Consider the following 22,104-nt stretch of genomic DNA (forward strand, 5'->3'; position numbering starts at 1 on the left):
ACGTAATTCTTTCATGTTCATTTGAATAGACAAAAACATACAACATCATAAATATCAAACAAAGGCTTTGACTTGACTTTCTGACAGTTTGAAAACGCCTACAATTCGAGTGTGCCGACTTCCGAGGCAACTGGAACGCATCTACCTGCAATTCCCTTGTTATGCACCCCATTGATTAAAAACGCACTAGGTGTCGATTTTATTTATTGGAAAACGTGCGTTTAAGGACAATAATACACACAGTTTCCACATCAGTGAATACAAATGAATACATTTAGCATATACCAATGTTGTCGTTTGATTTAAACAGACCTTCCTGTCCTGCTCAGTGAAGCGCCGTCCGTCGGGAACAACTAGAAACATACACCAAGCGCTCTTCTCCTGCCGCTCCAAAGAGGCGCTTGTCTGTGTAAGAGGGCCCGTGACTAGCCATTGTTGCTAATCCAACTACCGGTGCATTAGAAAGGATTCTGCACGTAAAATTATCCAAGTTGTTGCTGTATACGCTCATACGACAATTATTTTGGGGTACGTATTACTCACATTGTCTTAATCTCTGCCAGTATTAATTAACCGAAACTGCTGGCCGCTTCTTAGCTGCGGCATATAGTATGTTAGCGTATTTAGCCATGCCGGGTAATGTGGCGTGGTTAATGGTTGCTTTAGTGTTAGCTTGGCCCTCGGTCGTTTTAGTTGTCATGAATAAGTTGGTAAAGAGCAACCTCTTGAAAATATACGTGCCAGCTCTTTTATAAAATATTGAAACTTTTAGACACCCAGCTACTTGTCTTATTTCCTTAGCACAGTTAACAACAAGTAGCATGTGTCGGCTGAATGATTCACCGACCTTAGCGAATGTTACACAAAAGTATTATAATGTCACTCATATTCTTGGCGTCATGTTTATCATCTGTGTTCAATCGTTACAACATATATTAAAAGTGGAACTTATTTCCATATCAGGTTGTTTCGACTCGAACCCAGGATGTCATTCCCTCCTCATTTAAACCGGCCACTGTTGCCCCCTCCTGGGTTACCCCCTCAGTATGGCTTCCCTACAGGTACAGGTTGCCTTTTATTTTATCTTTAAATCTATTTCAAAATAAAAAAAATGGCATATTCTATAGTTATTAAACAAGTTGTTGTTTCAGCAGCTCCAATGATTCCTGTTCACATGGGCATCATGACTCCCACCCCTGTAATGGTGTCGTCTCTGCCTGTGGTCAGTAAACCTCCTGTTCACAAGAAAGATGCCTTTCTCCGAGCCAAAGACGAAGACTGTGGCCCGACCACCACAGTGTTTGTGGGGAACATATCAGAAAAAGCGTCTGATATGTTGATTAGACAGCTGCTGGCGGTAAGGGGGCAGGGTTTTATTCTACTGTATGTCTTGTACTTTAACGGATTAGTCTGACCACCGTATTTGTTGGCCTTTCCTGCATCTGTTGCAGAAATGTGGAATAGTCTTGAGCTGGAAAAGAGTCCAAGGAGCCTCAGGCAAGCTTCAAGGTAAACAGAAATGGCAGTTTACTTCCATGATGCCCAATTAGTTTGGATTTAAAAAGACGAGGAATTAATATGTTCCATCCCCAAACTGTCACCATTACAAAATTGTTTTGTATGAAAAAAAAATCCTTTTCATTTGTGGCGGACAGCCATAGATTTGGCATTTTTTTAAAGGGTTTCACCCCATCTTGAAAGCATGACATAATGTCATACATTTCTTATCGTTGTAACATTAACTCTTATAAAAGTGTAAATACCATTGTCACAATTTACTAGGGCTGCAGCTATCAAATATTTTAGTAATCGAGTATTCTACTGAAATTCATTCATTTATTTTCTACCGCTTATCCTCACGAGGGTCGCGGGGATCCCAGCTGTCTTTGGGCGAGAGGCGGGGTACACCCTGGACTGGTGGCCAGCCAATCACAGGGCACATATAGACAAACAACCATTCACACTCACATTCATACCTATGGACAATTTGGAGTCACCAATTAACCTAGCATGTTTTTGGAATGTGGGAGGAAACCGGAGTACCCGGAGAAAACCCACGCATGCACGCGGAGAACATGGAAACTCCACACAGAGATGCCTGAAGGTGGAATCGAACTCGGGTCTCTTAGCTGTGTGACCTGTGTGCTAACCACTTTCTACCATGCAGCCTAATCGAGTAACTAATTCCTGTAATCGAGGTATTCGAAATATAAGAGTAATCGCTGCAGCCCTACTATTTGTATGTTACTAACAAGTTGATTTACATTATTAGCATTCGCAACTATCATGCAAGTGTAAAAATAAGTTAACCACTTTTGCATCAGGATTTCTTCTGTGGGTTTAGTGGTATATTTGCTAATTTGGCTGTGTAAGACTTCAGGGACCTTTGCTGTTAGAGGTTCTACTATATATGCATACTGTCTCACGGCGAGAAGAATAAAAGTCTTTCACTCATGGCTCTCGACCGCATGTGAGCTGTCGTCCTCTAATCATTTATATTTGTCTATGGGCAGCTTTTGGGTTTTGTGAGTACAAAGAGCCAGAGTCCACTTTGCGAGCCCTGCGGCTGCTTCATGACCTGCACATCGGTGACAAAAACCTTCTCGTGAAGGTGGACGCCAAGACGGAAGCACAGCTAGATGAGTGGAAGGCAAAGAAGAAGAGTGCTAATGGGGTAGGAATGTCTTTTTTTTCCCCCTCCTCCTTTCCGGAAACACAGTTTTTTGGCAGTATCCTAAATCACCCGCTTGTGTTGAAAAGAAGGTAGATGCAGACAATGGGGATGATAAAGAGGAGGTTCTGGACGAGGAGACCAAGAAGAAGGATCTAAATGTGAAAGGTGCTATAGACGGACTAATGCGGGAGTATGCTGACGAGCTCAACGCGCCTTCACAGGATGAAGATTCCCAGCGGCGAAAGAGAAAAAAGGACAGAAAGGAAGAGGTAGATTCCTGCACCTTTCCAGTCTCGGCATAAAATAATGTGTCAGCTATTTCAAGAACGTCTCTTTCCTTTTTAATCCTTTAGGATGACTTGAACACAATTGATATGGAGGATGACAAGAGAGACCTGATTTCCAGAGAGATTAGTAAATTTCGAGACACTCACAAGGTAAAATAACTTTTTGGTCCTCTAGTTGATATTGCAGGTTTTGGACAGGAGCTGATCATGTAGTTCACTCCTGTAGCTTGCACATTCAGCAGTAGTTGATTTACATTTACCAACATGCAAACTGCACGAGCAATTGGCTGCCATTAAAAACACACTGCGACACATTTGAACCTGCTCTACTGTTCATGTAATGTTTCATGTGCAATGTTGACAAATCATAGTTGGACATATTTTGTCACTTGTGTAGTACATTTACTGCATACACACACAAACACACACGCATACAAAAAAAATGCATGGAGACAATGTAAAGTTACTTAAAAAGCTAATCTATTCATTAAACCCCACCATTATGATAGTGATCATATGGTGACTAAAGCAAGATGAATCTCAGAGCTTTGGAAAAAGTTGCGAGGATAGGATGTAAGTATGAGCCTTCCTTTACTTTCTACATAAACTGGGCACCCCCCTCTTGAGGACTGGCAGAGGGGCAACTGCACTGCACTTTGGCCCGTTTGACGGCATCCTTTTCCAGCTCACACTATCCACTTTGTGCCCATTGATGGTGCTCCTGGAAGCCAAAGAGTGCGTCAACCTCCTGCGAGTCCTCTGTAAACAAGTATTGTCATAATAACGATGGTTATGTTTGAAGCAGAAACATTTTTTTTGCAATAACCACTGCAGTAATCTGCTGTAGTCTTAACTATTACCGGGTTTAGGAGAGGGGGGTGTCCTCTCCACAGCGGTACACTGATCTGAAGACTTTTGAAGGTACGTGCATCTGCATGTGGTGGTGTTGTGAGGTGTTGCTGTCGTGGTCTGTCAGTGCCTGGCTCACTCTGCCTTTGTGTTAAATGTGTTTTTTGAGCATGCAGTCACAAACTCATGCCTTGTATTCTTATCTGTTAGCAATAAGGGAAAACACTTGGAGCAGCATTTCGTTTTTACTATGATGCTGTTTATATAGTGGCAGGTGGTGTTTTATTTGCTCAACTGCAGAAAGTACCAGGTGCTTAATAGAGGTAAGAAATGGTCTCTCTTTGCACAAATCTAGTATTATAGTAATATTAATTTTATACATTTGTGGGAAAAAAATCCACAAACAATAAAAATAACAATGACAAAAAATATTTTTTTTCTATTGAAATACTTTTTGTATTCATGTATGTAAGTGGCATAGTGTTATTAGAAAAAACATTGTAGTTATAAAAGTTTTTTGCGTTTTTTGAGCAGAAAAGTGCATTTTCAGCAAGTTGAAAAAAACAACATACGTTTTTTGTCAAAAATCAACGCCCTCAAACACTGGCATTTCATGCCATTTTTGGTGCTCCTTGGCCCCCTGGTGAGTGTGTGTGAGGTTTCCGCTGTTTTTTTGAGCAGAAAAGTGCATTTTCAGCAAGTTGAAAAAATGAAAAAAAACGACATACTAACACGTTTTTTGTCAAAAATCAACGCCCTCAAACACTGCCGTTTTATGCCATTTTTGGGTGCTCCTGGGGCCCCTGGTGAGTGTGTGTGAGGTTGCCGCTGTTTTTTTGGCCAGAAAAGTGCATTTTCAGCAAGTTGAAAAAATGAAAAAAAAAAAGACATACGTTTTTTGTCAAAAATCAACGCCCTCAAACACTGGCGTTTTATGCCATTTTTGGGTGCTTCTGGGGCCCCTGGTGAGTGTGTGTGAGGTTTCCGCTGTTTTTTTTTTACCCAGAAAAGTGCATTTTCAGCAAGTTGAAAAAAAAGAATTAATGAAAGCGATTTAAATCTACATAACCCTTAATTTATATTTATGACTACTTATTTATTAAAGTGGACAACACAAATGAATTGAGGCTGCATCGCTATTTGAATACACCCAACATTTAGAAGTTTTACCACTTCATCTTATAGCTTATTCAAAGACAACCGGCTGATGTAAAGAGGTAAGTGCAATAGTTTATGGGATGTACTCTGATTAACATCTATTTACTAAACAATATTCCCTTTGTTATATTGTCAGTATCCTGGTGTAGCATTGAATTAGACCCAAGGCTTGCCCATCATAGCTGCTCGTCAGCTGATTGCTTGTAGCTGCATGATGGTTTGTAAACAGCCTGTTCTTAATTGCAAAACTCCACTCAAAGCCTTGTGTGTAATACTCATAAAGGCGGAGTTGAGGTGTGTGTTTGTGTGTGTGTGTGTGTGTATGTGTGTCTTGAGTCGCCAAGAACCCCCCTGAGGACTTCTGTAGGGGTAAGACTGCTTCTACAATATTTAAATTTATCTGTGCAGAAATGTTGTTGATGTTCCTTTCTTGCAATGTATCCAATGTACTGACTGGAATAAAAAGGTTGTTTTTGTTGATGACATTATTAATAATAATGATGCTTAAGCAAGACACAATCCCATCATGTCTTTCCCATTGTATACCGTGTGACCTGCTTTCCTCCCAGGCCTAACTTAAAAGGCTTGTAGGGGCAGCGAAGGGCTGAGTCCATAGTTCGACACCTGTAAGTCCCAAACTAGTTCAAGCAAAGACTGACGGCTGTTCTTTGTTTCTGTATTTCCTTGTGCTGAGAGGAGCACTCTTAAGGAGAGAGTAAAAGCATTATCTCTTGCCGTGCCTTTTTCTCGTTGCCATTGTTCCACAGATCTTTTTGATCGTTTTATAAAGTGGTTTCCAGTTACGTTTTATGCTAAACTGTACTTTATACCGCAAGTAAAGGTGAGGATGTTGTAGCCGTTTGCATCGACGAGTAAAAAGCGTATGAAAGCTCCTCGTCTTGTCCTCACAGTCTGGAAACCACTTGATCTGTGCACTGCAGCAAGCTGAGTGCTTACACTCCCCTCACTCTTGCAGTCACATGACCCTCCCTGTGCTTTCCTCCGCAGAAACTGGAGGAGGAGAAGGACAAGCGCGAGAAGGAGCGTCTGGAGTTCGAGCGGGAACGGAAGGAACGGGAAAAGGAGCGGGAGCGGGAGAGAGAGCGACGGGACCGCGAGCGGGAGAAGGAGCGGGAGAGGGAGCGAGAGAGGGAGAGGGAAAGGGAACGGGAGCGAGAGAGGGACAGGGACCGAGACAAAGACCGCGAGCGCAGGACCAGAGAGCGAGAACGAGAGCGGGACTGGGAGAGGGACATCAGCCGAGACAGGAGCGCTGCTCGCAGCCGGTCCAGGTAAAGAACATCACCTTGACTGCTCACAAATATATTCCACTCCAAACTATTGGGCACCCATTGGAAATGACTTATCTGGACTTCGGGTGAGGGGGTGTGGTACACACACAGACCATTCACTCACATTTATTTCATGTTTTTATCTCACGTAAACATTAAATTTTTTGTTGGTTTATTGAAGTTTATAAACAAATACAGGGCTCGACTATAATGATGTACCGATGGCCCGGGGCAAGTTGAAACAAAATTTGGGCAAGTACCGTAAATTCCGGACTATAAGCCGCTACTTTTTCCCCAAACTTTCATCCCTGCGGCTTATTCAGTGATGCGGCCAATTTATGTAATTTTTCTAACGACCGCCAGGGGCTCTCGAGTAGAAAAGGTAAGATTAAGACCGGTGGAATATACAGTAAACCTCGGATATATCGGATTCAATTGTTCCCACTGGTTTTGTCCGATATAAGCGAAATCCGTTATATGCGTATACCGGATTTATATCCGGTATATGCGTAAATCGGATTTTATCCGTTATAAAAAGGCACTTCCTTGACTATGTTTCCAATGTACCTGGACTGGGCAATGAAAAGAGACGTAAGGTAATGAGAATTTAACTTTATTGGACTCTGAGCATAACAAATTGTTAATTAAGCTAGGCCCTGTTACGCCCGTCAGGCCTACGTTATTTCCAGTAGTGAGGTTAAGATCTCATTCACTGCTGTGCTAGTATTATTGACGTCACTCACTTTTATATTTGTCCTAAATCTGGAGCCAGGAAAAAGACACGATGCGGCCATCCGATATATGCGAGGGAAATTGGAACGGGACTGGAGATTTTGTCCGAAATAGGCGAAATCCGTTATAAAAAATCCGATATATGCAATGAATTTTTATTGGAAATGCATTACAGAAAAATCGGTTCTTTTTTATCTGTCCGTTGTGAGCGAATTTCCGATATATCCGAGTCCGATATATCCGAGGTTTACTGTATATGCGTCGAGGAAGACTGCAACTTCTTGTCTTGTGCATAAATTAAATTAGCATGAACATACCCTCATCATGGAAAATGCAAAAAGAAAGGCATATGACGCAGCTTTCAAGCTAAAAGCTTGAAAAGCACAAGCTACAAAATCTAGCAGTTCCATTTCTAGAAGTCTCTTGACAATCCAGATTTCCATGCAACGTCATGATCTATGTAGGAAAACAACCACAAGAAATGCTAATCATTTCATCTTTATTTGAGATTCTCATGTGATGCCACAAAAATGAGATGATATCATTATGGCAGTCTTTTCATTTTACATGGGGCAAGTTCGGGCAAGTAGTTCTCACCTTAAGGATTTCCCATGGGCAAGTCATTTTTGTTTTTAATGTAGAGCCCTGAAATAATACACCGTATTTTCCGCACTACAAGGCACACTTAAGTTTTTAATTTTCTGACAAATCTACAATTTTTGTGTCTTCCAATCGCTGTAAAAATGTTGTTCTACTTGGGTAAGCGCTCCGCTTGAGTGAGTGTAGACCATTTCCTGCTGACACAGGGATGTAATACTTCGGTCATAAACCAATAAGAGACTTTCACATAACATGTACAGAACATATCTTAATGTCTGCCATGCCTCTGGAGCGGTCCAACAACACCGCTACTATCGCTCCTGTGAAAGCCAAGCCAAGTGAAGTGAATTGAGCGCTTGCTAGCATTCTAGGAGGGTTGACAAAAGACAAGACGATCAAAGTTGACGTTGCTCCCGCCCGAGTACCTAACAACGACAGACTCTGACAATGATGAGAGGGAACCCGTTGTGTTTGATGACAAAATTGACGCGAACACGGACGAAGCGCTTGGGCGAGTTACACACCATAAGTTGAATGACTACCTAACGACAACATGAGGCGCCTGGCGAGTAGAGCTTGGGCTAACGTACCTGCTTTAATTGTATTGTTTAACAGTAGAATAAAGTTCATCTTTATTTTTTTTGTAGACCGTGTAGTGCTAGGGGGTTGCTACATACAGTAATTCACCCCTGAACTATTCAAGTTGTAATAGGTTATTTTAAATCATTGTCTACTGTGTATGTAAAAACACAAATCGCATTAACTTAACTTTAGCACTCCTTTTTGTAGGGAGAAGAGCCGAGATCGTGACAGAGAAAAGAAACGAGAGCAAGAGGATGAAGAGGACGTGCACGAACGCAGGCGATTGGAGAGGAAGCTCCGAGACAAAGAAGCAGCCTACCAGGAGGTGAGAGTAGGATGCTTTGTACAAGACTTTGAATAACATAAGTACCAAGGTTTAATTTCACTGCTTACAGCGCCTAAAAAACTGGGAGCTCAGGGAGAGAAAGAAAGCACGAGACTACGGCAAAGATGCTGAGAGGGAAGATGAGCGCAGACGAGAGATGGTAAGAGAGACTTCCTGATGCATTGTTTTTATATTTTTTAAATATATACTTTAGTTCTAAATGTCATTTGATCTTTCAGAAAATATGCAACAGTGATTGTTATCCAATTCAATTTGTGTGTCAGTTAAAGGAAGGCAAGCGACTAAAAGAGTTCCTGGAGGACTATGATGATGACCGAGATGACCCCAAATATTACAGGTTGGTGACGACAGATGCTGTCATGTTGATAAGTGGAGAGCAATGCACCTTTTTTTCCTGTTTTTTGGCCAGAAAAGTGCATTAGAAGCAAGTTGAAAAAAATAAAAAAAACGACATACCCTTACGTTTTTTGTAAAAAATCAACGCCCTCAAACACTGGCGTTTTATGTGCTTTTTGGGTGCTTCTGAGCCACCTGGTGAGTGTGTGTGAGGTTTCCGCTCTTTTTTTGACCAGAAAAGTGCATTTTCAGTAAGTTGAAAAAATGAAAAAAAAACGACATACTAACCCAGGGGTTGGCAAACTTTTTGACTCGCGGGCCGCATTGATATAACAAAATTTCCGGGGGGGGGGCAGACTATATATTTTACACGTAACAGTCCACCTGGTATTATTGTATCTGTAAAATTGTCATGCAATCTGCTATTATTATTTACTATTTTATATTTATATTTAAATATTTTAAAAATAATAAAATATTATAATAATTAAAATAATAATTATTATATTATTATTAGGTAAAATATGCAAATATAACAATATTATATATAATTAATATAATAATTAGCATTAATATAATAAATATAATAATCATAATAGTTATAATAATAATATAATAATTATTATTTTAATTTTTATTATTATTATGTGCTTGTGTCTCTTTTTTTCAGGAGCACTTTGTAAACAACAGACCATGTCAAACAACGAAATTGATACAACCATCAAAAGGTTGGCTCAGGCCATGATGCCAGGTTGTATGTTGAGTTTAAATTAAATACTTTTGAAAGATTGGGCGGGCCGTATTCAAACACTTGGCGGGCCGGATGTGGCCCCGGGCCGTACTTTGAAAAATGAAAAAAACTACGTTACGTTTTTTGTCAAGAATCAACACCCTCCAATACTGGCATTTTATGCGCTTTTTGGGTGCCTCAGGGGCCCCTGTTTAGTGTGAGGGCGGTTTCCCCTGTTTTTTTGGCCAGAAAAGTGCATTTTCAGCAAGTTGAAAAAATGAAAAAAAAAACGACATATGTTTTCAAAAATCAACGCCCTCAAAAACTGGCATTTTATGCCATTTTTAGGTGCTCCTGGGCCCCCTGGTGAGTGTGTGTGAGGTTTCGGTGTTTTTTTTTTACCAGAAAAGTGCTTTTTTAGCAAGTTGAAAAAAAACAACTACATACTAACCCCTTACGTTTTTTTCAAAAATCAACGCCCTGAAATACTGGCGTTTTATGCGCTTTTGGGTGCCTCTGGGCCCCCTGGTGAGTGTGTGTGAGGTTTCCGCTGTTTTTTGACCAGAAAAGTGCATTTTCAGCAAGTTGAAAAAATGAAAAAAACGACGTTTTTTTTTCAAAAATCAACGCCCTCAAAAACTGGCATTTTATGCCATTTTTAGGTGCTCCTGGGGCCCCTGTTTAGTGTGGGAGAGGTTTCCCCTCTTTTTTTGACCAGAAAAGTGCATTTTCAGCAAGTTGAAAAAATGAAAAAAAACGACATACTAACCCCTTCCGTTTTTTTTTCCAAAAATCAACGCCCTCAAAAACTGGCATTTTATGCGCTTTTTGGGTGCTCCTGGGCCCCCTTGTGAGTGTGTGTGAGGTTTCTGGTGTTTTTTTGTCCAGAAAAGTGCATTTTCAGCAAGTTGAAAAAATGAAAAAAACGACATACTAACGCCTTACGTTTTTTTTCAAAAATCAACGCCCTCAAAAACTGGCATTTTATGCCATTTTTAGGTGCTCCTGGGGCCCGTTTAGTGTGGGAGAGGTTTCCCCTCTTTTTTTGACCAGAAAAGTGCATTTTCAGCAAGTTGAAAAAATGAAAAAAAACGACATACTAACCCCTTACGTTTTTTTTCAAAAATCAACGCCCTCAAAAACTGGCATTTTATGCCATTTTTAGGTGCTCCTGGGCCCCCTGATGAGTGTGTGTGAGGTTTCTGGTGTTTTTTTGACCAGAAAAGTGCATTTTCAGCAAGTTGAAAAAATGAAAAAAACGACATACTAACCCCTTACGTTTTTTTTCAAAATCAACGCCCTCAAAAACTGGCATTTTATGCCATTTTTAGGTGCTCCTGGGGCCCCTGTTTAGTGTAGGAGAGGTTTCCCCTCTTTTTTTGACCAGAAAAGTGCATTTTCAGCAAGTTAAAAAAATGAAAAAAACGACTTACGTTTTTTTTCAAAAATCAACGCCCTCAAAAACTGGCATTTTATGCCATTTTTAGGTGCTCCTGGGCCCCCTGATGAGTGTGTGTGAGGTTTCTGGTGTTTTTTTGACCAGAAAAGTGCATTTTCAGCAAGTTGAAAAAATGAAAAAAACGACATACTAACCCCTTATGCTTTTTTTCCAAAAATCAATGCCCTCAAAAACTGGCATTTTATGCGCTTTTTGGGTGCTCCTGGGCCCCCTTGTGAGTGTGTGTGAGGTTTCTGGTGTTTTTTTGTCCAGAAAAGTGCATTTTCAGCAAGTTGAAAAAATGAAAAAAACGACATACTAACGCCTTACGTTTTTTTTAAAAAATCAACGCCCTCAAAAACTGGCATTTTATGCCATTTTTAGGTGCTCCTGGGGCCCGTTTAGTGTGGGAGAGGTTTCCCCTCTTTTTTTGACCAGAAAAGTGCATTTTCAGCAAGTTGAAAAAATGAAAAAAAACGACATACTAACCCCTTACGTTTTTTTTCAAAAATCAACGCCCTCAAAAACTGGCATTTTATGCCATTTTTAGGTGCTCCTGGGCCCCCTGATGAGTGTGTGTGAGGTTTCTGGTGTTTTTTTGACCAGAAAAGTGCATTTTCAGCAAGTTGAAAAAATGAAAAAAACGACATACTAACCCCTTACGTTTTTTTTCAAAATCAACGCCCTCAAAAACTGGCATTTTATGCCATTTTTAGGTGCTCCTAGGGCCCCTGTTTAGTGTAGGAGAGGTTTCCCCTCTTTTTTTGACCAGAAAAGTGCATTTTCAGCAAGTTAAAACAATGAAAAAAACGACTTACGTTTTTTTTCAAAAATCAACGCCCTCAAAAACTGGCATTTTATGCCATTTTTAGGTGCTCCTGGGCCCCCTGATGAGTGTGTGTGAGGTTTCTGGTGTTTTTTTGACCAGAAAAGTGCATTTTCAGCAAGTTGAAAAAATGAAAAAAACGACATACAAACCCCTTACGTTTTTTTTCAAAAATCAACGCCCTCAAAAACTGGCATTTTATGCCATTTTTAGGTGCTCCTGGGGCCCCTGTTTAGTGTGGGATAGGTTTCCCCTCTTTTTTTGACCAGAAAAGTGCATTTTCAGCAAGTTAAAAAAATGAAAAAAACGACTTACGTTTTTTTTCAAAAATCAACGCCCTCAAAAACTGGCATTTTATGCCATTTTTAGGTGCTCCTGGGCCCCCTGATGAGTGTGTGTGAGGTTTCTGGTGTTTTTTTGACCAGAAAAGTGCATTTTCAGCAAGTTGAAAAAATGAAAAAAACGACATACTAACCCCTTACGTTTTTTTTCAAAATCAACGCCCTCAAAAACTGGCATTTTATGCCATTTTTAGGTGCTCCTGGGGCCCCTGTTTAGTGTGGGAGAGGTTTCCCCTCTTTTTTTGACCAGAAAAGTGCATTTTCAGCAAGTTAAAAAAATGAAAAAAACGACTTACGTTTTTTTTTTCAAAAATCAACGCCCTCAAAAACTGGCATTTTATGCCATTTTTAGGTGCTCCTGGGCCCCCTGATGAGTGTGTGTGAGGTTTCTGGTGTTTTTTTGACCAGAAAAGTGCATTTTCAGCAAGTTGAAAAAATGAAAAAAACGACATACAAACCCCTTACGTTTTTTTTCAAAAATCAACGCCCTCAAAAACTGGCATTTTATGCCATTTTTAGGTGCTCCTGGGCCCCCTGATGAGTGTGTGTGAGGTTTCTGGTGTTTTTTTGACCAGAAAAGTGCATTTTCAGCAAGTTGAAAAAATGAAAAAAACGACATACTAACCCCTTATGCTTTTTTTCCAAAAATCAATGCCCTCAAAAACTGGCATTTTATGCGCTTTTTGGGTGCTCCTGGGCCCCCTGGTGGGTGTGTGTGAGGTTTCTGGTGTTTTTTTGACCAGAAAAGTGCATTTTCAGCAAGTTGAAAAAATGAAAAAAATGACATACTAACCCCTTACGTTTTTTTTCAAAAATCAACGCCCTCAAAAACTGGCATTTTATGCCATTTTTAGGTGCTCCTGGGGCCCCTGTTTAGTGTGGGAGAGGGTTCCCCTCTTTTTTTGACCAGAAAAGTGCATTTTCAGCAAGTTGAAAAAATGAAAAAAAAAACGACATACCTTACGTTTTTTTTCAAAAATCAACGCCCTCAAAAACTGGCATTTTATGCGCCATTTTTAGGTGCTCCTGGGCCCCCTGGTGAGTGTGTGTGAGGTTTCTGGTGTTTTTTTGACCAGAACAGTGCATTTTCAGCAAGTTGAAAAAAAAAACAAAAAACACATACTAACCCCTTACGTTTTTTTTCAAAAATCAACGCCCTCAAAAACTGGCATTTTATGCCATTTTTAGGTGCTCCTGGGCCCCCTGGTGAGTGTGTGTGAGGTTTCTGGTGTTTTTTTGACCAGAAAAGTGCATTTTCAGCAAGTTGAAAAAATGAAAAAAACGACATACTAACCCCTTATGCTTTTTTTCCCAAAAATCAACGCCCTCAAAAACAGGCATTTTATTTTATGCGCTTTTTGGGTGCTCCTGGGCCCCCTGGTGAGTGTGTGTGAGGTTTCTGGTGTTTTTTTGACCAGAAAAGTGCATTTTCAGCAAGTTGAAAAAATGAAAAAAACGACATACTAACCCCTTACTTTTTTTTTCAAAAATCAACGCCCTCAAAAACTGGCATTTTATGCCATTTTTAGGTGCTCCTGGGCCCCCTGGTGAGTGTGTGTGAAGTTTCTGGTGTTTTTTGACCAGAAAAGTGCATTTTCAGCAAGTTGAAAAAATGAAAAAAACCACATACTAACCCCTTACGTTTTTTTTCAAAAATCAACGCCCTCAAAAACTGGCATTTTATGCCATTTTTATGTGCTCCTGGGCCCCCTGGTGAGTGTGTGTGAGGTTTCTGGTGTTTTTTTTTTTTACCAGAAAAGTGCATTTTCAGCAAGTTGAAAAAATGAAAAAAACGACATACTAACCCCTTAAGTTTTTTTTCAAAAATCAACGCCCTCAAAAACTGGCATTTTATGCCATTTTTAGGTGCTCCTGGGCCCCCTGGTGAGTGTGTGTGTGGTTTCCCCTCTTTTTTTGACCAGAAAAGTGCATTTTCAGCAAGTTGAAAAAATGAAAAAAAACGACATACTAACCCCTTACGTTTTTTGTCAAAAATCAACGCCCTCAAAAACTGGTATTTTATGCGCTTTTTGGGTGCTCCTGGGCCCCCTGGTGAGTGTGTGTGAGGTTTCTGGTGTTTTTTTGACCAGAAAAGTGCATTTTCAGCAAGTTGAAAAACTGAAAAAAACCACATACTAACCCCTTACGGTTTTTTTTTTCAAAAATCAACGCCCTCAAAAACTGGCATTTTATGCCATTTTTAGGTGCTCCTGGGGCCCCTGTTTAGTGTGGGAGAGGTTTCCCCTCTTTTTTTGACCAGAAAAGTGCATTTTCAGCAAGTTGAAAAAATGAAAAAAAAAAAACGACATACTAACCCCTTACGTTTTTTTTCAAAAATCAGCGCCCTCAAAAACTGGCATTTTATGCGCTTTTTGGGTGCTCCTGGGCCCCATGGTGAGTGTGTGTGAGGTTTCTGGTGTTTTTTTGACCAGAAAAGTGCATTTTCAGCAAATTGAAAAAATGAAAAAAACGACATACTAACCCCTTACGTTTTTTTTCAAAAATCAACGCCCTCAAAAACTGGCATTTTATGCGCTTTTTGGGTGCTCCTGGGCCCCCTGGTGAGTGTGTGTGAGGTTTCTGGTGTTTTTTTGACCAGAAAAGTGCATTTTCAGCAAGTTGAACGAATGAAAAAAACCACATACTAACCCCTTACGTTTTTTTTCAAAAATCAACGCCCTCAAAAACTGGCATTTTATGCCATTTTTAGGTGCTCCTGGGCCCCCTGGTGAGTGTGTGTGAGGTTTCCCCTCTTTTTTTGACCAGAAAAGTGCATTTTCAGCAAGTTGAAAAAATGAAAAAAAACGACATACTAACCCCTTACGTTTTTTTTTTCAAAAATCAACGCCCTCAAAAACTGGCATTTTATGCCATTTTTAGGTGCTCCTGGGCCCCCTGGTGAGTGTGTGTGAGGTTTCTGGTGTTTTTTTTGACCAGAAAAGTGCATTTTCAGCAAGTTGAAAAAATGAAAAAAACGACATACTAACCCCTTAAGTTTTTTTTCAAAAATCAACGCCCTCAAAAACTGGCATTTTATGCCATTTTTAGGTGCTCCTGGGCCCCCTGGTGAGTGTGTGTGAGGTTTCCCCTCTTTTTTGACCAGAAAAGTGCATTTTCAGCAAGTTGAAAAAATGAAAAAAAACGACATACTAACCCCTTACGTTTTTTTTTTCAAAAATCAACGCCCTCAAAAACTGGCATTTTATGCCATTTTTAGGTGCTCCTGGGGCCCCTGTTTAGTGTGGGAGAGGTTTCCCCTCTTTTTTTGACCAGAAAAGTGCATTTTCAGCAAGTTGAAAAAATGAAAAAAAAAAACGACATACTAACCCCTTACGTTTTTTTTCAAAAATCAGCGCCCTCAAAAACTGGCATTTTATGCGCTTTTTGGGTGCTCCTGGGCCCCATGGTGAGTGTGTGTGAGGTTTCTGGTGTTTTTTTGACCAGAAAAGTGCATTTTCAGCAAATTGAAAAAATGAAAAAAACGACATACTAACCCCTTACGTTTTTTTTCAAAAATCAACGCCCTCAAAAACTGGCATTTTATGCGCTTTTTGGGTGCTCCTGGGCCCCCTGGTGAGTGTGTGTGAGGTTTCTGGTGTTTTTTTGACCAGAAAAGTGCATTTTCAGCAAGTTGAAAAAATGAAAAAAACGACATACTAACCCCTTACGTTTTTTTTCAAAAATCAACGCCCTCAAAAACTGGCATTTTATGCCATTTTTAGGTGCTCCTGGGCCCCCTGGTGAGTGTGTGTGAGGTTTCCCCTCTTTTTTTGACCAGAAAAGTGCATTTTCAGCAAGTTGAAAAAATGAAAAAAAACGACATACTAACCCCTTAAGTTTTTTTTCAAAAATCAACGCCCTCAAAAACTGGCATTTTATGCCATTTTTAGGTGCTCCTGGGCCCCCTGGTGAGTGTGTGTGAGGTTTCCCCTCTTTTTTTGACCAGAAAAGTGCATTTTCAGCAAGTTGAAAAAATGAAAAAAAACGACATACTAACCCCTTACGTTTTTTTTTCAAAAATCAACGCCCTCAAAAACTGGCATTTTATGCGCTTTTTGGGTGCTCCTGGGCCCCCTGGTGAGTGTGTGTGAGGTTTCTGGTGTTTTTTTGACCAGAAAAGTGCATTTTCAGCAAGTTGAACGAATGAAAAAAACCACATACTAACCCCTTACGTTTTTTTTCAAAAATCAACGCCCTCAAAAACTGGCATTTTATGCCATTTTTAGGTGCTCCTGGGCCCCCTGGTGAGTGTGTGTGAGGTTTCCCCTCTTTTTTTGACCAGAAAAGTGCATTTTCAGCAAGTTGAAAAAATGAAAAAAAACGACATACTAACCCCTTACGTTTTTTTTTCTCAAAAATCAAGGCCCTCAAAAACTGGCATTTTATGCCATTTTTAGGTGCTCCTGGGCCCCCTGGTGAGTGTGTGTGAGGTTTCCCCTCTTTTTTTGACCAGAAAAGTGCATTTTCAGCAAGTTGAAAAAATGAAAAAAAACGACATACTAACCCCTTACGTTTTTTTTCAAAAATCAACGCCCTCAAAAACTGGCATTTTATGCGCTTTTTGGGTGCTCCTGGGCCCCCTGGTGAGTGTGTGTGAGGTTTCTGGTGTTTTTTTGACCAGAAAAGTGCATTTTCAGCAAGTTGAAAAAATGAAAAAAACGACATACTAACCCCTTACGTTTTTTTTCAAAAATCAACGCCCTCAAAAATTGGCATTTTATGCGCTTTTTGGGTGCTCTTGGGCCCCCTGGTGAGTGTGTGTGAGGTTTCTGGTGTTTTTTTGACCAGAAAAGTGCATTTTCAGCAAGTTGAACAAATGAAAAAAACGACATACTAACCCCTTACGTTTTTTTTCAAAAATCAACGCCCTCAAAAACTGGCATTTTATGCCATTTTTAGGTGCTCCTGGGCCCCCTGGTGAGTGTGTGTGATTTTTCTGGTGTTTTTTGACCAGAAAAGTGCATTTTCAGCAAGTTGAAAAAATGAAAAAAAACACATACTAACCCCTTACGTTTTTTTTCAAAAATCAACGCCCTCAAAAACTGGCATTTTATGCGCTTTTTGGGTGCTCCTGGGCCCCCTGGTGAGTGTGTGTGAGGTTTCTGGTGTTTTTTTGACCAGAAAAGTGCATTTTCAGCAAGTTGAAAAAATGAAAAAAACGACATACTAACCCCTTACGTTTTTTTTTCAAAAATCAACGCCCTCAAAAACTGGCATTTTATGCGCTTTTTGGGTGCTCCTGGGCCCCCTGGTGAGTGTGTGTGAGGTTTCTGGTGTTTTTTTGACCAGAAAAGTGCATTTTCAGCAAGTTGAACAAATGAAAAAAACCACATACTAACCCCTTACGTTTTTTTTCAAAAATCAACGCCCTCAAAAACTGGCATTTTATGCCATTTTTAGGTGCTCCTGGGCCCCCTGGTGAGTGTGTGTGAGGTTTCCCCTCTTTTTTTGACCAGAAAAGTGCATTTTCAGCAAGTTGAAAAAATGAAAAAAAACGACATACTAACCCCTTACGTTTTTTTTTCCAAAAATCAACGCCCTCAAAAACTGGCATTTTATGCCATTTTTAGGTGCTCCTGGGGCCCCTGTTTAGTGTGGGAGAGGTTTCCCCTCTTTTTTTGACCAGAAAAGTGCATTTTCAGCAAGTTGAAAAACTGAAAAAAACGACATACTAACCCCTTACGTTTTTTTTTTTCAAAAATCAACGCCCTCAAAAACTGGCATTTTATGCCATTTTTAGGTGCTCCTGGGGCCCATGTTTAGTGTGGGAGAGGTTTCCCCTCTTTTTTTGACCAGAAAAGTGCATTTTCAGCAAATTGAAAAAATGAAAAAAACGACATACTAACCCCTTATGTTTTTTTCAAAAATCAACGCCCTCAAAAACTGGCATTTCATGCCATTTTTAGGTGCTCCTGGGCCCCCTGGTGAGTGTGTGTGAGGTTTCCCCTCTTTTTTTGACCAGAAAAGTGCATTTTCAGCAAGTTGAGAAAAAAAAAAAAAAAAAACACATACTAACCCCTTACGTTTTTTTTCAAAAATCAACGCCCTCAAAAACTGGCATTTTATGCGCTTTTTGGGTGCTCCTGGGCCCCCTGGTGAGTGTGTGTGAGGTTTCTGGTGTTTTTTTGACCAGAAAAGTGCATTTTCAGCAAGTTGAAAAAATGAAAAAAAACGACATACTAACCCCTTACGTTTTTTTTCAAAAATTAACGCCCTCAAAAACTGGCATTTTATGCCATTTTTAGGTGCTCCTGGGCCCCCTGGTGAGTGTGTGTGAGGTTTCCCCTCTTTTTTTGACCAGAAAAGTGCATTTTCAGCAAGTTGAAAAAATGAAAAAAAACGACATACTAACCCCTTACGTTTTTTTTCAAAAATCAAGGCCCTCAAAAACTGGCATTTAATGCCATTTTTAGGTGCTCCTGGGCCCCCTGGTGAGTGTGTGTGAGGTTTCCCCTCTTTTTTTGACCAGAAAAGTGCATTTTCAGCAAGTTGAAAAAATGAAAAAAAACGACATACTAACCCCTTACGTTTTTTTTCAAAAATCAACGCCCTCAAAAACTGGCATTTTATGCGCTTTTTGGGTGCTCCTGGGCCCCCTGGTGAGTGGGTGTGAGGTTTCTGGTGTTTTTTTGACTAGAAAAGTGCATTTTCAGCAAGTTGAAAAAATGAAAAAAAACGACATACTAACCCCTTACGTTTTTTTTCAAAAATCAACGCCCTCAAAAACTGGCATTTTATGCGCTTTTTGGGTGCTCCTGGGCCCCCTGGTGAGTGGGTGTGAGGTTTCTGGTGTTTTTTTGACTAGAAAAGTGCATTTTCAGCAAGTTGAAAAAATGAAAAAAACGACATACTAACCCCTTACGTTTTTTTTCAAAAATCAAGGCCCTCAAAAACTGGCATTTAATGCCATTTTTAGGTGCTCCTGGGCCCCCTGGTGAGTGTGTGTGAGGTTTCCCCTCTTTTTTTGACCAGAAAAGTGCATTTTCAGCAAGTTGAAAAAATGAAAAAAAACGACATACTAACCCCTTACGTTTTTTTTCAAAAATCAACGCCCTCAAAAACTGGCATTTTATGCGCTTTTTGGGTGCTCCTGGGCCCCCTGGTGAGTGGGTGTGAGGTTTCTGGTGTTTTTTTGACCAGAACAGTGCATTTTCAGCAAGTTGAAAAAATGAAAAAAACGACATACTAACCCCTTATGTTTTTTTTCAAAAATCAACGCCCTCAAAAACTGGCATTTTATGCCATTTTTAGGTGCTCCTGCGCCCCCTGGTGAGTGTGTGTGAGGTTTCTGGTGTTTTTTTTAACCAGAAAAGTGCATTTTCAGCAAGTTGAAAAAATGAAAAAAACGACATACTAACCCCTTACGTTTTTTTTCAAAAATCAACGCCCTCAAAAACTGGCATTTTATGCCATTTTTAGGTGCTCCTGGGGCCCCTGTTTAGTGTGTGTGAGGTTTCCGCTCTTTTTTGACCAGAAAAGTGCATTTTCAGCTAGTTGAAAAAATGAAAAAAAAAAACGACATACTAACCCCTTACGTTTTTTTTCAAAAATCACCGTCCTCAAACACTGGAGTTTTATGGCGTTGTCAGACTTGAGGCGGGGGGGGAAAAAAAGGCAGCCATTGTTCTGAAGCATGTTGTTGCTCGCTGTGACCACTAGGGGCAGTGCACTGCAGAAGCGGCTCCGCGACCGAGAGAAGGAGGTGGAGGCGGACGAGCGTGACAGGAAGAGGGAGAAGGAGGAGCTGGAGGAGATCAGACAGCGGCTGCTCGACGAGGGACATCCAGATCCAGACGCAGAGCTACGCAGGGTGTGTTGCTAATTTACCGTGTGTGTGCGTGAGCATGCGAGCGAGCGAGCATGCAAGTGTTTTGTCTTTGTGAAGGTCACTTAATGATTCCTTGCACATATCGTGGTGTCTTCATGTATCCCCGGCGCTCTCCTTACCGTTTTATTGGTGCAGATGGAAGAGGAAGAGGAGGAGCGTCTGAGACGTCCTCCTGTGGTCCACGAGCCGGAGCCCGAGGAGCCACGGGAGCGCCACAGGATTTCAAGGGACCACAGAGACCACCGGGATCACAGAGAGGACCAAGACAGACCAGAGGCTCGCCCGGGCCCTGCACGCTCCGACGATGAGGTAGAAGAAGGCGAGGATGATGATTATGACGAGGAAGACAACCCCGAAGTGAAACCCTGCCTGAAGCCCACAATGAGGCCCATCACGGCGGCGCCCTCGGTTTCTTCGGCCAGTGGCAACGTGTCTCCTGACACGCCCGGAAACGAGTCGCCGTGCGGCATCATCATCCCGCACGAGAACTCTCCTCCTGATGCTCTCCCTCAGGACGAGAACAGACCCAAAATTGGCCTCAGCCTCAAACTAGGTGAGTTGCCTTCAAAATGCATCCAAGATGTCTTCATGTTGGTGGAAACATCACGCTGACGTCTTCGTTTCTTCACGCAGGTGCAACAGGAAGTCCCAGTCAGCCCAACGTCGGCAAAAGAAAGAAGCTCCCCGTCGACAGCGTCTTCGACAAGTTTGACGAGGAGGAAATGGAGGAACAGCCGCGCAAGAGGAAGCTGGTGCCTCTGGACTACGATGACGATAAGAGTCTCGGGGTGGACGGCGCCGCAATCACGGCCGTCAAAGGGCCCAACTCTGAAGAGAAACGCAAACACATCAAGAGCCTGATCGAGAAGATTCCCACAGCGAAGCCGGACCTGTTCTCCTACCCGCTGGACTGGTCCATGGTGGACACGGTAGGGATGCGACTGTTTTGATGTGCTCACTTCCTGTTTCGCTGCATGAAACGTTATTGCTCTCTCTTTGTCTCTCGCTGTAGACATTAATGGAACGACGTGTTCGCCCTTGGATCAATAAGAAGATCATCGAGTACATCGGAGAGGAGGAGCCAACATTGGTGGACTTTGTTTGCTCCAAGGTAGCCATCTTGTATTCCTCCTGTGGCGTTCGATCCATGCGTCCAATGCCTGCGCTCGTCTGTTTTCAGGTGATGGCTCACAGCACCCCACAGGGCATCTTGGACGACGTTGCTATGGTGAGTTCACTTTTATCATTAACAAGGCGAATGAAACATCATGTATGAGGTACATTATTTAAAAAAAAACAATGACGACATTTCGTTGGCAATTTCACTACTGTGTTTTTGTGCAATGACAATAAAGGGAGTCTGTCTAAAAAAAAAAACTCTATTATGGAAAGCAGGAATTGAACAAATGTAACAGTTACTGATTGTAAAAGTACCAGATGGAGGGGTAGGATTTAATAAGCTTTGCTTCTTCCTACTCCTTTTGGACATGTGGAACTGATTATGAGATGCATTCAATTGTAATTAAACCATGACCATTCACCATCTCGACCTTTCACAGGTTCTCGATGAAGAAGCCGAAGTCTTCATCGTGAAGATGTGGAGGTTACTCATCTACGAAACGGAGGCCAAAAAGATCGGGTTGGTCAAATAATGGAAAGGTTGTATAATAGTTGGTTTTGTCGTCCCCCCAAACAAAGCAACTTGTCCTTACCTGCTGCTCGCCATCTTCGAGACCGTCACCTTTTTTTTTGTAAATAGTCACTTGATCAAATCATTTGGAAAGGTACAGCTGATTGACATCCGGGACCATTTACGTTTTTATCTGCTTCTTTTGTTCTCCGGCCGCGTTGCCTTCATCAAGTGTGTGAGACGGTGCTGCTATGCTAATGTTTGTGCTTTAGTGGATGGATTGGGTGTGAAAACACGCTAACGTCGGCCCACAACATCCATGCAGCTAAAGCATCAAGGCGGCCATTGTCATAACCACGGCTGGAGAATGTTAGCGTTAGCTACTTTTTTTTTGTATTAGTAAATGTTTGAATAAAATTTAGTTGTTTTGTAGTCATTTGTTACTTTACTTTGTA

General features: G+C 41.2%; 1 protein-coding gene across 1 annotated transcript; it reads left to right on the forward strand.

The window, feature by feature from the left end:
• Positions 1-205: 205 nt before the first annotated feature.
• On the forward strand, positions 206-22,081 carry rbm25b (RNA binding motif protein 25b). Its single transcript, XM_058046190.1, has 17 exons — positions 206-528; positions 964-1,061; positions 1,152-1,357; positions 1,452-1,509; positions 2,514-2,674; positions 2,761-2,943; positions 3,028-3,111; positions 5,977-6,260; positions 8,382-8,499; positions 8,570-8,659; positions 8,784-8,857; positions 19,851-20,001; positions 20,155-20,572; positions 20,653-20,948; positions 21,032-21,130; positions 21,200-21,247; positions 21,579-22,081. Exons 2-17 carry the CDS (start codon positions 986-988, stop codon positions 21,669-21,671), a joined length of 2,439 nt encoding a protein of 812 aa, XP_057902173.1. The 5' UTR covers positions 206-528; positions 964-985; the 3' UTR covers positions 21,672-22,081.
• The last annotated feature ends 23 nt before the right edge of the window (positions 22,082-22,104 follow it).

The sequence above is a fragment of the Doryrhamphus excisus genome, chromosome 1 (assembly GCF_030265055.1).
Source record: "Doryrhamphus excisus isolate RoL2022-K1 chromosome 1, RoL_Dexc_1.0, whole genome shotgun sequence".
NCBI classification, from domain to species: domain Eukaryota; kingdom Metazoa; phylum Chordata; class Actinopteri; order Syngnathiformes; family Syngnathidae; genus Doryrhamphus; species Doryrhamphus excisus.